Genomic DNA, 14,402 nt, shown 5'->3' with positions numbered 1-14,402 from the left:
TATTTATAGGTTTCCTTCTCTAAGACTTGAACTTGATGATTCAGATGGGATTATTATTATTATTATTATTATTATTATTATTATTATTATTATTATTATATATTTTTCAATATTAAACTTAGCCGGTGATCATATAAGCTGTCAGCTCTGCTGCCCGACAGAAAAACCTAAGGACAAAATACGCCAGCGATCGCTATACAGGTGGGGGTGTACATCAACAGCGCCATCTGTCGAGCAGGTACTCAAGTACTCCATGTCAACACAGAACCAATTTTCTCTCTGTCGTGCCACTGGCAAGACCTACTAAATACGCTGTTGCTTACTGGATTGATTTTCACATTATTTGGTGAAGTACTCATTTCTAGTTTTTAGCTTTCGCTTTGCAGAGGTTATCTTCAATACTTCCTTGCATTCTTTGATTGAATTTTGGATTATTTGTTGACGACTTGGATAGATTTTGAATTTCCCCTTTGACTAATTCAAGATGGCTGACCCTTCTCAAGTCCCTAAATACAGGAAGTGTAGTGCTAGGGACTGTTTTAGGCGTCTTCCGAAGGCCTCTATCGATCCTCACACCATTTGTTCCAATTGTCGGGGTAAATCCTGTCAATGGGAAGATCGGTGTGAGGAATGCGTTGGGCTTTCGGAATTCGATTTTGTCGAATTCCTTAAATATTCACGTAGGCTAGAGAGAGATAGAGTCAGGAGGAGTTCATCTCGCTCAGTTGATTTTTCCTCTCCCCATGCCCCACAACCTATTCCTTCCCCTGTAGTGGTTACTCCTGATCCCCCTTCTAGCACTCAACAACCTTCGATGGCAGATATGATGCGTGCCATCCAGACTCTGGGTGAGAGAGTCGAGTCATTAGCGAGTGACCGCAACCAACTCATGGCAGACGTCAGGGAGTTGAAGGGTAAGAGTGCAGTGGGAAGTGAAGTGAGTGGTAGTGCTGTGAAAAGTGTTAGTGTTGCGCTTGAGGGTGCGTCTGTTCGTGCCTGTCGTCCTCCCAGTCCGGGACCTCTTGCAAGCTCCCAAGCCCAGGGGAGAAGCAATGTCGTACGACCAAAGGGTTCGACAGGCTTTAATCAGCGGACAGACGTTCCCTCCGTGGTTTCGGACGTATCTTGCCAAGATCGCCCCACCCACAAGAAGACGAGAGAGCCCGTTCATTCCTCGTCTGCGGAAGAGGTTTCACGCCAGAAACGATGGACCAAGGTCTCACGGCCTCTCAAACGCAAGGTCCCTTCCGCGCAAGTCCAACGGCCCAGGTGTAGCCACTGGGTCAGTTCGGACTCGCTGCAGTCTTCCGATGACTGCACACCTCCTAAGAGAGGCAAAGTGGTACCGCAACAGGCAGTAACACCGTCTGTTGCCGCACCTGCTGCTGTAGACCCTAAGTGGTCTTTGCTACAGTCTATGCAGACACAGTTAGCATCTTTTATGCAGGAGTATCGTGCGGAGAAGGTTGACGCTGCACCCGTTAGCCTACAACCAACCACGGTTGTGCGTACAGTAGACGCTGACGCTACCTGCTCCCGCACTCCGCCTGTGAGAGTTCCACCACCCATGCGCAGTGTACCCTGCCAGCCGCACGTTGACGTTCACAGACGCACGCTACCCTCCGTTGACGTTCGCGAGTTACCACAACAACAGGAGGGTGGAGTTAAGTTGCTTTGTTTTGACGCTGTGCGTCAACCTCCGCAACCCACTGTGGTTACCGCTACTCGCCCGCAGCAGACTAGTCAGTCAGGAGTAGAAGCTTTGCTTCCCCACACAGCTATGGTTGTTGCCAGCTCACAGACTGACCAACAGTTCCATGACGTTGCGTCCAGTGCAGTCACGCATGCACCCGTGCTGCCGGACTCAGCCGACCAGCTGATTCCTACTCCTTTGCCGCTTCCTCTTCAACATTCAGACGATGGACTCTCTGATGATGACGACGCTGCACATCTTGACGACCCGCACACGGACATCGACGAACCCAAGACCACGCCTCCCTCCTTGGACTTTAGGAAAGTGCTTGCACTGTTCAAGGATTTATATCCTGATCAGTTTGTGTCTGCAGCACCACGCTCCCCTCCCTCTGAGTTCGCTTTAGGCACGCAGTCATCCGCACCTGCCTTTACGAAGCTCGTCCTCGCCTGCTCATCCAAGAGAGCTTTAAGAGTGCTGGGAGACTGGTTGCAGTCCAAGAAGCAACTTGGGAAGACAGCTTTCATGTTTCCCCCTGCTAAGCTTGCTTCCAGATCTAGCGTCTGGTATGCCACGGGAGAAGTTCTCGGCTTGGGAGTTCCTGCCTCTGCCCAGGGCGACTTCTCAAGTCTTGTAGACTCTCCCCGCAGGCTGGCCATGAGACGCTCCAAGATTTGTTGGACTCCTTCGGATTTAGACCATCTGATGAAAGGAGTATTCAGAGCGTTCAAAGTTTTTAACTTTTTGGACTGGTGTTTGGGAGCGTTGAGCAGGAAGACCTCCCCTTCTGACAAGGAAACTTCCATGCTCATAATGTCCTGCATGGACAAAGCCATACGGGATGGTTCTAGTGAGCTTGCGGCTTCTTTCGTTTCCGGGGTCCTCAAGAAACGGGAACACCTTTGCTCCTTCTTGTCAGCTGGAGTAACCCCATGTCAAAGATCGGAGCTTATGTTTGCTCCTCTCTCGAAGTGCCTCTTCCCTGAGGAGTTGATCAAGGAGATTGCTGCCTCCTTGATTCAAAAAGACACACATGACCTGGTTGCGTCATCCGCACGCAAAGCCACCCCTTTGCCCTCCGTGTCTAGACCCAGGATGGATACTCCAGCGTCAAGGTTCATTCCGCCCTTTCGTGGCAGAGCCTCCAGCAGAGGAGGTGCTCGTGCCGAAGGTAAACGTGGGAGCAAGAAGAAAGGTTCCAAGTCCTTTAGAGGCAGAGTCTGACTGCCACCTTCTTCAGACAGCAGTGGGAGCCAGGCTCAAGAACTACTGGCAGGCCTGGGAGAACAGGGGCGCAGACGCACAATCTGTGAAGTTACTCAGAGAGGGGTACAAGATTCCATTCTTGCGCAAGCCCCCTCTAGCAACAACAACTATCGACCTCTCTCCCAGGTACAGAGAGGAGGACAAGAGACTAGCTTTGCAGCAAGAGGTGTCTCTCTTACTTCAAAAGGGAGCGGTAGTCAAAGTCCGGGACCATCAATCCCTGGGCTTCTACAACCGTCTCTTCTTAGTCGTGAAGAAGACAGGAGGGTGGAGACCGGTGCTAGACGTCAGTGCTCTGAATGTCTTTGTCACAAAGCAGACGTTCACCATGGAGACGACAAAGTCGGTTCTAGCATCGGTCAGGAAGGAAGACTGGATGGTCTCTTTAGACCTCAAGGACGCCTACTTTCACGTCCCCATCCACCCAGATTCCCAACCTTTTCTAAGGTTCGTTTACGGGAAGGTTGTATACCAATTTCAAGCCCTGTGCTTTGGCCTAAGCACGGCGCCTCTTGTTTTTACGAAACTGATGAGGAATATTGCCAAATTCCTGCATTTAGCAGACATCAGAGCCTCCCTCTATTTGGACGACTGGCTTCTAAGAGCTTCGTCAAGTCGTCGCTGTCTGGAGAATCTAAAATGGACTCTGGATCTGGCCAAGGAATTGGGTCTCCTGGTCAATATGGAAAAGTCCCAACTCGTCCCATCCCAAACTATAGTGTACCTAGGAATGGAGATTCAGAGTCAAGTTTTTCGGGCTTTTCCGTCGGCCCCCAGAATCAGTCAAGCCCAAGAATGCATCCAGAATATGCTAAAGAAGGACCGATGTTCAGTCAGACAGTGGATGAGTCTGATAGGGACGCTTTCATCACTGGACCAGTTCATTGCGTTAGGGAGACTACACCTCCGACCCCTTCAATTTCATCTAGCTGTTCACTGGAGAAAGGACAAGACGCTAGAAGCGGTCTCGATCCCTATTTCCGAGAAGATGAAGTCTTCACTGACTTGGTGGAAGGACAACATTCACCTCAGAGAGGGTCTGCCACTGGCTGTTCAGACCCCCAACCACGTTCTCTTCTCGGACGCATTGGACACGGGCTGGGGTGCGACATTAGACGGTCGGGAATGCTCGGGCACGTGGAGCGCGGATCAAAGAACGTTACATATCAACTGCAAGGAGCTACTGGCAGTTCATCTGGCCTTGAGAAACTTCAAGTCCCTCCTTCTAGGCAAGGTGGTGGAGGTGAACTCCGACAAAACCACAGCCTTGGCGTACATCTCCAAGCAAGGAGGGACTCATTCAATGACGTTATACGAGATCGCAAGGGACCTCCTCACCTGGTCAAGAGATCTAAACCTGTCTCTAGTAACGAGGTTCATTCAAGGCAACATGAATGTCATGGCAGACCGCCTCAGCCGGAAGGGTCAAATCATCCCAACAGAATGGACCCTTCACATGAATGTATGCAAGAGACTATGGGCCTTGTGGGGCCAACCTACCATAGATCTATTTGCAACCTCGATGACCAAGAGGCTCCCAATTTATTGCTCGCCGATCCCGGACCCAGCAGCAGTTCATATAGATGCCTTTCTTCTGGATTGGTCCCATCTAGACCTTTATGCATTCCCCCCGTTCAAGATTGTCAACAGAGTACTGCAGAAGTTCGCCTCTCACGAAGGGACAAGGTTGACGTTGGTTGCTCCCCTCTGGCCCGCGAGAGAATGGTTCACCGAGGTACTGCAATGGCTAGTGGACGTTCCCAGAACACTTCCTCTAAGAGTGGACCTTCTGCGTCAGCCACACGTAAAGAAGGTACACCCAAGACTCCACGCTCTTCGTCTGACTGCCTTCAGACTATCGAAAGACTCTCGAGAGCTAGAGGCTTTTCGAAGGAGGCAGCCAGAGCGATTGCTAGAGCAAGGAGGACATCCACTGTTAAAGTCTACCAGTCGAAGTGGGAAGTCTTCCGAAGCTGGTGCAAGTCGGTATCAGTATCCTCAACCAGTACCTCTGTAACTCAGATAGCTGACTTCCTTTTATACCTAAGGAAGGAAAGATCTCTTTCAGCTCCCACGATCAAGGGTTACAGAAGCATGTTGGCAGCAGTCTTCCGTCACAGAGGCTTAGATCTTTCCAACAACAAAGATCTACAGGACCTCCTTAAGTCTTTTGAGACCTCGAAGGAGCGTCGTTTGGCCACACCAGGTTGGAATTTAGACGTGGTACTAAGATTCCTTATGTCAGAAAGGTTCGAGCCACTACAATCAGCCTCTTTTAAAGATCTCACGTTGAAGACTCTTTTCCTCGTCTGCTTAGCTACAGCTAAAAGAGTCAGTGAGATACACGCCTTCAGCAAGAACATCGGATTTTCATCTGAAACGGCTACATGTTCTTTACAGCTTGGTTTTCTAGCCAAAAACGAACTACCCTCTCGTCCTTGGCCGAAATCGTTCGATATTCCAAGCCTTTCTATTTTCAATATTAAACTTACCCGATAATCATGTAGCTGTCAACTCCGTTGCCCGACAGAAATCTAAGGAGGGATACGCCAGCTATCACAATACTAGAAGGGGGTGTACTAACAGCGCCACCTGTGGCCAGGTACTCAAGTACTTCTTGTTGACACCTCCTCAATTATTCCTCTGTCGTGCCTCCGGCTAGACGTTCTGGGATACGCTCATGGTCTTCGAGTTTATTCTCGCTTATTTGGTGATGTATTCTCTTTGATTTACGGCTGTCGCATTACTGGAAACCTTCTGATATTAGCTAGATAGCTTTTATTTAATTCAGTTTAACGGTTAACGAATTTTTGCTTGTTTTTTGGATCTCCCTTTGACTTCTCTTGAAAACAAAATGTCTGACATTTCGCAAGCCCCCTCCCATAGACGTTGTAGGTCTTGCAATAGACGTATTCCGAAGGTCTCGGTAGATCCTCACACCGCTTGTTCTGACTGTAGGGACAGACCCTGTCAGTTAGAAAATCGATGTGAGGAATGCGCCGGTCTTTCGGAATTGGATTTTGTCCGACTTTTAAAGTATTCTTCTAAGTTAGAGAGAATTAGAGCTAGGAGGAGTTCTTCTCACTCTTCTTTATTTTCCTCATCTCATGATCCTCTTCCTGATCCTACCCCTGTAGTGGCTACCCCCGATCCTACTGTGTGCCCTCCGCCTGATATGTCAGTGGTTTTACGTGCTATTCAGGCTTTAGGCGATAAGGTAGAGTCAGTGGTAAGTGACCATAAGTCTCTGATGGCCGAAGTGAAAGAGTTGAAGGCCAAGAGTGCAGTGGGTGAAGTTAGTGCCAGTGCTGTGACGAGTGCTAGTGTCGGTGCAGTGCCTTGTACTAGTGTTAGTGCCAGTGTGGTGCGTGGGGATTTTTCTGTGCGAGCCAGTCGTTCTCCCAGTCCGGGACCTCTTGCAAGCTCCCAAGCCCAGGGGAGAAGCAATGTCGAAGGGCATAAGGGTTCGGCAGGCCTTGTTAGGCGCACAGAATCATCCTCAGTGGTTGCGGGCGTGTCTACCATAGACCGTCACTCCCACTTGCAGACGATTGAGCCCGTCTTCCGCTCGTCCGCTGATCTTCTCTCGGGGAAGAAACGTTGGTCTCAGGTCTCTAGACCTCTTAAACGCAGAGTTCAACCCGCGAGTGCTCAGCCAGGTTGCAGTCGTTGGCTCAGCTCTGACTCGCCTCAGTCTTCTAGCGATTGTACTCCGCCCAAGAGGAGTAAGGTACAACAGAGCTGCACCGGTGGTGCAACCACTGTTATGGCTTTACCTCAGTCTGCTACTGTCTCTGCTGATCCCAAGTGGTCTATGCTTCAGTCCATGCAAGCTCAGCTTTCGGACCTGATGCGTGAGTGTCGTGCTGAGAGTGCTGCACCTCCTGCACCTGTGGTGCACCTATCTCCTGCACCGGTTCAGCCTGTGCTGCACCCGCCTGCACCGGTGGTGCACCAACCTCCTGCACCCGTTCAGCCTGTGCTGCACCCGCCTGCACCGGTGGTGCACCAACCTCCTGCACCCGTTCAGCCTGTGCTGCACCCGCCTGCACCGGTGGTGCACCAACCTCCTGCACCCGTTCAGCCTTTGCTGCACCCGCCTGCACCGGTGGTGCACCAACCTCCTGCACCGGTTCAGCCTGTGCTGCACCCGCCTGCACTCGCTGCACCCAGTCGCAGCTCCATCTGCCAGGCGTACGATGTTGAACCTCTTCCACCTGTGAGTCAGTCTGCTCAGCTGCTGCACCGAGCTCTACCCGTGCACCCTGATCCTACTACTCAGACATCTCTGCTTGCGGGAACTTTACCTTGTTCTGCACAGCCTCGATCTATTCACGCTCCACTCATACCACAGGAACAGGAACTTGCTGCACCTCCTCCTTCCACCTCTGTTGTTGTTCCTGCTCGTTCTGACTCTGCGGTTCAGCATTCGTATCCGATCCCGTCGCCTCATTCTGGGGTTGAGATTTCGGATGATGAGGAAGCACACCTTGATCCCTCTTCGGACCTGGACGACTCCAGACCCTCTCCACAGTCTCTTGATTTTCGCAAGGTCTTGGCTCTTCTCAGGGAGGTTTATCCAGACCATTTTGTCTCAGCTATACCCCGCTCTCCACCATCTGAGTTTTCGCTGGGAGTGCAACAAGCTCAGTCTTCCTATACCAAGCTTGTCCTAGCTAGATCCTCCAAGAGGGCTTTTAGGATCCTAGGGGAATGGCTGCAGTCTAAGCAACTTCTTGGCAAGACTTCCTTCATGTTCCCTCCAACGAAGCTCACTTCGAAAGCGAGCGTTTGGTATGCCACAGGGGAAGCACCAGGCTTGGGAATACCTGCCTCTGCCCAGGCTGACTTCTCAAGTCTGGTAGACTCGCCTCGAAGATCTGCTATGAGACGCTCAAAAGTGTGTTGGACCTTCTCGGACTTGGATCACTTGCTTAAAGGAGTGTTTAGAGCGTTTGAAATGTTTAATTTTCTCGACTGGTGCCTGGGGGCCCTCAGCAAGAAAACCTCCCATACGGACAAAGATTCTGCCATGCTGTTAATGTCCTGTATGGATAAGGCCATCAGAGACGGATCGGGCGAGCTAGCGTCCTTGTTCGTGTCAGGGGTTTTGAAGAAAAGAGAACAGCTGTGTTCTTTCCTTTCCGCCAGCATTACCCCTTGCCAACGCTCACAACTTCTGTTTGCTCCTCTTTCGAAGTTTATTTTTCCCGAAGAGCTCATTAAAGATTTGTCGGCTGCTTTGATTCAGAAAGACACGCACGATCTTGTAGCTTCTTCGGCTCGTAAGTCTAAGGCTTCCACCTCAGCCCCTAAGACTTACCGCTCCCCAGTGACTGATACTCCTGCGACTAGATTCATACCGCCCTTTCGTGGCAGAGCCCCCAGCCGAGGAAGCTCCCGTCCAGACTCTTACAGAGGCAAGTCCAGGAAAGGATCCAAGCCATCCAAAGGAAAACACTGACTCTCCGATTCTCCAGACGACAGTAGGAGCCAGACTCAAGACCTTCTGGCGAGCTTGGGAGATGAGAGGTGCAGACGCACAGTCTGTCAGTTGGCTGAGGTTCGGTTACAGGATTCCATTCTTCCTTCAACCACCTCTGACCACTTCGCCCATCAACCTCTCTCCCAACTACAAAGAGGAGGACAAGAGGCTAGCTTTGCACCAGGAGGTGTCGCTTCTTGTGCAGAAGAAGGCTGTGGTTGTAGTCCGGGACCATCAATCCCCGGGCTTCTACAACCGCCTCTTTCTTGTGGCCAAGAAGACAGGAGGTTGGAGACCTGTCCTGGACGTCAGCGCTCTCAACGAGTATGTCACCAAGCTGACGTTCACGATGGAGACGACCAAGTCGGTCTTAGCAGCGGTCAGACAGGAGGACTGGATGGTCTCATTGGACTTGAAAGATGCTTATTTTCACGTTCCGATTCATCCAGACTCCCAACCTTTCCTAAGATTCGTTTTCGGAAAGGTCGTCTACCAATTCCAAGCCCTGTGTTTTGGCCTAAGCACAGCTCCTATGGTCTTTACCCTTCTGATGAGGAATGTAGCCAAATTCCTTCACTTGTCAAACATCAGAGCCTCCCTCTACCTAGACGACTGGCTGTTGAGAGCCTCCTCGAGTCGTCGTTGTCTGGAGAATCTTCATTGGACTTTAGACCTTATCAGAGACCTGGGTCTATTAGTCAATTTGGAAAAATCTCAACTCATTCCCTCACAATCCATCGTGTATCTGGGAATGGAAATTCAGAGTCAGAGTTTTCGGGCTTTTCCATCGGCCCCCAGGATAAGCCAAGCCCTAGAGTGCATCATGAACATGCTGAAGAGGAACAGTTGCTCAGTGAGACAGTGGATGAGTCTCACAGGGACTCTCTCGTCCCTAGCCCTGTTTGTCGAGCTGGGCAGACTCCACCTCCGCCCTCTTCAATTCCACCTTGCAGCTCATTGGGACAAGAGTTCTACCCTGGAAGCAATCTCTATCCCTATCAACCAAGAGATGAAGACCACTCTCCTGTGGTGGAAGCACAACCTTCTTCTCAGAGAGGGTCTATCCTTGGCCATTCAGACCCCCAATCTTCATCTCTTCTCAGATGCATCGGACTCGGGCTGGGGTGCAACCTTGGACGGAAAGGAATGCTCCGGAATGTGGAACGAGGAACAACGATCTCTCCACATCAACTGCAAGGAACTGCTGGCAGTTCATCTAGCCCTGTTGAACTTCAAGTCCCTCCTGCTAGGCAAAGTGGTGGAGGTGAACTCGGACAACACCACAGCCTTGGCTTACATCTCCAAGCAAGGGGGGACCCATTCGAGGAGCCTTTACGAGATCGCAAGGGACCTCCTCATTTGGTCAAGAAGTCTAAACCTCTCTCTAGTCACGAGGTTCATCCAGGGCAATATGAACGTGTCAGCAGATCGTCTGAGCAGAAGGAATCAGGTCATTCCCACGGAATGGACCCTCCACAAGAGTGTGTGCAACAGACTTTGGACCTTGTGGGGTCAACCTACCATAGATCTGTTTGCCACCTCCATGACCAAGAGACTTCCTCTGTTTTGTTCTCCTGTTCCAGACCCTGCAGCAGTTCATGTGGATGCCTTTCTACTGAACTGGTCCCATCTCGACCTGTACGCATTCCCTCCGTTCAAGATAATCAACAAGGTTCTGCAGAAATTCGTCTCGCACGAAGGGACACGGCTGACGCTGGTTGCTCCCCTTTGGCCTGCAAGAGAATGGTTCACAGAGGTACTACAATGGCTAGTAGACTTCCCCAGGACTCTACCTCTAAGAGTGGACCTTCTACGTCAACCTCACGTAGACAGGTTACATCCAAACCTCCACGCTCTTCAACTGACTGCCTTCAGACTGTCGAAAGATTCGCTAGAGCTCGAGGCTTTTCGAAGGAGGCAGCCAGGGCTATTGCCAGAGCAAGAAGGGTTTCCACTCGTAGGGTCTACCAGTCTAAGTGGGAGGTCTTCCGAAGCTGGTGTAGAGCCAATTCAATATCCTCTACCAATACCTCTGTGACCCAAATAGCTGACTTCCTGCTTCATCTTAGGAATGAGAGATCCCTTTCAGCTCCTACGATTAAGGGATATAGGAGTATGTTGGCCTCAGTTCTCCGCCATAGAGGTTTGGACCTGTCTTCCAACAAGGACCTTCAAGACATTCTTAAGTCTTTTGAGACGTCTAAAGATCGTCGTCTTTCCACTCCAGGCTGGAATTTAGACGTAGTCTTAAGGTTCCTTATGACATCTAGGTTCGAACCTCTCCAGTCAGCGTCATTCAAGGACCTTACCCTCAAGACTCTTTTTCTCGTTTGTCTGGCAACAGCTAAAAGAGTCAGTGAGGTTCATGCCTTCAGCAAGAACATTGGTTTCACGACCGAGTCTGCTACATGTTCTTTCCAGCTTGGATTCCTAGCAAAGAACGAACTTCCTTCACGTCCTTGGCCTAGATCGTTCGAGATACCTAGCCTTTCCAACATGGTAGGTAACGAACTTGAGAGAGTTCTTTGCCCTGTCAGAGCTCTCAAATATTATCTCAAGAGGTCTAAACCTCTCCGAGGACAGTCAGAAGCCTTATGGTGTGCCATCAGGAAACCCTCGAGACCCATGTCCAAGAATGGGCTTTCGTATTATATAAGGCTTCTGATCAGAGAAGCACATTCTCACTTAAAGGAGGAAGACCTTGCATTGCTGAAGGTAAGGACCCACGAAGTAAGAGCCGTAGCTACTTCGATGGCCTTTAATAAAAACCGTTCTCTGCAGAGTGTAATGGATGCAACCTATTGGAGGAGCAAGTCAGTGTTTGCATCATTTTATCTGAAAGATGTCCAGTCTCTTTACGAGAACTGCTACACCCTGGGACCATTCGTAGCAGCGAGTGCAGTAGTAGGTGAGGGCTCAGCCACTACATTCCCTTAATCCCATAACCTTTTTAACTTTTCTCTTGAATTCTTTTGTTGTTTTTATGGTTGTTACGGTAGGCTAAGAAGCCTTCCGCATCCTTTTGATTTGGCGGGTGGTCAATTCATTCTTGAGAAGCGCCTGGGTTAAAGGTTGTGTAGAGGTCCTTTAGTAGGGGTTGCAACCCTATATACTTTAGCACCTTGGGTTGATTCAGCCTCCAAGAGGAACGCTGCGCTCAGTAAGGAAGACGATCTTAAAAAAGAGGCAGAGTAACGGTTCGATTCGACTTCCTTACCAGGTACTTATTATTTCATTTGTTATTAGAGATAACTGTTATATGAAATTTGGGGATACTTGGCTATCCTTTAATCTTGTTCACTGGTTTTCACCCACCCCCCTGGGTGCGAATCAGCTACATGATTATCGGGTAAGTTTAATATTGAAAAATGTTATTTTCATTAGTAAAATAAATTTTTGAATATACTTACCCGATAATCATGATTTAATTGACCCTCCCTTCCTCCCCATAAAGAACCAGTGGGATCGAGGAATAATTGAGGAGGTGTCAACAAGAAGTACTTGAGTACCTGGCCACAGGTGGCGCTGTTAGTACACCCCCTTCTAGTATTGTGATAGCTGGCGTATCCCTCCTTAGATTTCTGTCGGGCAACGGAGTTGACAGCTACATGATTATCGGGTAAGTATATTCAAAAATTTATTTTACTAATGAAAATAACATATTTGGTTGGAAATGAACTAGAAAGAGTCTTGTGCCCTGTTAGAGCTCTTAAGTTCTATTTAAAACGAACTAAACCTTTACGAGGACAGTCAGAAGCTTTATGGTGTGCTATTAAGAAACCTTCTTTACCCATGTCGAAGAATGCAGTTTCCTATTATATTAGACTGTTGATACGAGAAGCTCATTCCCATCTGAATGAGGAAGACCATGCTTTGCTGAAGGTAAGGACACATGAAGTTAGAGCTGTCGCAACTTCAGTGGCCTTCAAACAAAACAGATCTCTGCAGAGTATAATGGACGCAACCTATTGGAGAAGCAAGTCAGTGTTCGCGTCTTTTTATCTTAAAGATGTCCAGTCTCTTTACGAGAACTGCTACACCCTGGGACCATTCGTAGCAGCGAGTGCAGTAGTGGGTGAGGGCTCAACCACTACATTCCCCTAATTCCATAACCTTTTTTAATCTTTCTCTTGAAATGTTTTTATTGTTGTTTTTGGGTTGTCCGGAAGGCTAAGAAGCCTTTCGCATCCTGGTTGATTTGGCGGGTGGTCAAATTCTTTTCTTGAGAAGCGCCTAGATTAGAGGTTTTGATGAGGTCCTTTAGTATGGGTTGCAACCCTTCATACTTCAGCTCCTAGGAGTCGCTCAGCATCCTATGAGGATCGCGAGGCTCAGTAAGGAAGACGTACTTAAAAAGGCAGAGTAATTGTTCAAGTCGACTTCCTTACCAGGTACTTATTTATTTTATGTTTGTTATTTTGAATAACTGCTAAAATGAAATACAAAATACTTAGCTCTTAATAATGTCAACATGTAATGCTGGTCTCTACCCACCCCCCTGGGTGTGAATCAGCTTATATGATCACCGGCTAAGTTTAATATTGAAAAATGTTATTTTTATTAATAAAATAAATTTTTGAATATACTTACCCGGTGATCATATATTAAAGGACCCTCCCTTCCTCCCCAATAGAGACCCAGTGGGCCGAGGAGAAAATTGGTTCTGTGTTGACATGGAGTACTTGAGTACCTGCTCGACAGATGGCGCTGTTGATGTACACCCCCACCTGTATAGCGATCGCTGGCGTATTTTGTCCTTAGGTTTTTCTGTCGGGCAGCAGAGCTGACAGCTTATATGATCACCGGGTAAGTATATTCAAAAATTTATTTTATTAATAAAAATAACATTTTAATTTTTTTTTTTCTTACTAAGTTGAATGTTTTTTTATAACATTGGATCAATTGCTCTTCACAGGGAGGAAGGGGATCTTGGGCCAGTGTATGGGTTTCAGTGGCGTCATTTTGGGGCCGAATACTCTGACATGCATGCTGATTACACTGGTAAAGGGGTCGATCAACTGCAGCAGGTTAGTTTTGAAAGTAGTTTCTTTAACTTAATCTACACCTGAGTCTCGTTTAAGGTTTTTTTAAAGGTTACTCATGAATAGCAGAAGGAAGGGACAGTTACAGTGCCACAAAGACCAGATTTCAATGATTGCATGAAGTTTTATTTCTTTGAGAAATTTATTGTTGTGTAAATGTTTTACAGAATAGGTTGACTGATAGCTTACTAAAATGGTTAAATTCTTGGTGTCTGGTAGTTTTTCGCTTTACGTCAAAATATGCCCTGTGATACACACAATGACATGCCAGAAAAGTCATTTACAAAAAAAAAAAACCATATGGAAGTTAGAATTACTCGTATATTGTACAATGAGTATGGCATATTATTACTTGCTAAGCTGCAACCCTAATTGGAAAAGCAGGATGCTATAAGCCCGGGGGCTCCAACAGGGAAAATAGCCCAGTGAGGAAAAGAAACAGGAAAAATAAAATACTTTAAGAACAGTAACATCATTACAATAAATATTTCCTATATAACCTATAAAAACAAGTGGAAGAGAAATAAGATAGAATAGTGAGACCGTGTGTACCCTCAAGCATGGTTAGATATCACAGAGTTCACACTCAGGAAATTTATACAAATAAATTTACCGTTTAAACACATGTACCAAACAACCACATAAAAAGAAGACTAAAGCAAAACAAAACATAACATAGAACTAAGTAATGACATATAATAAACAATTCTTGCTGGAACAACTTACGAAATACTGGAGATACTTGAAGAGAGTTATCCTTTACAGTTTCACAGAGCCAGTGAATCTAATCTTAAAACAAATTCTAACTTTCATAGAAGACTAAACTTTACTCCAGTAAGGATAACTAAATACAAACAAAATAAAAGTTCAAACAATGATTACATAATAAGTTTTATGAAAGTACATAGGGGGGAAC

The 14,402-nt window shown here is 47.8% G+C and overlaps 2 protein-coding genes across 2 annotated transcripts in view; both read left to right on the top strand.

Annotated features, from left to right (window-relative positions):
* The window catches only part of mwh (multiple wing hairs), a 321,568-nt gene that overhangs the window by 135,335 nt on the left and 171,831 nt on the right, over positions 1–14,402 (top strand). The gene's annotated exons all lie outside the window — the stretch shown is intronic.
* LOC137620228 (thymidylate synthase-like) overlaps positions 1–14,402 on the top strand; it is a 29,527-nt gene that overhangs the window by 10,240 nt on the left and 4,885 nt on the right. Inside the window, exon 5 of the mRNA XM_068350464.1 lies at positions 13,360–13,471. Coding sequence (XP_068206565.1) covers positions 13,360–13,471 — 112 coding nt within the window. The remainder of the gene's footprint in view (positions 1–13,359; positions 13,472–14,402) is intronic.

Source organism: Palaemon carinicauda, chromosome 26, assembly GCF_036898095.1.
Source record: "Palaemon carinicauda isolate YSFRI2023 chromosome 26, ASM3689809v2, whole genome shotgun sequence".
Lineage (NCBI taxonomy): Eukaryota > Metazoa > Arthropoda > Malacostraca > Decapoda > Palaemonidae > Palaemon > Palaemon carinicauda.
Note: the sequence above shows the minus strand (reverse complement) of the source record. Positions and strands in the feature narration are given on the sequence as shown.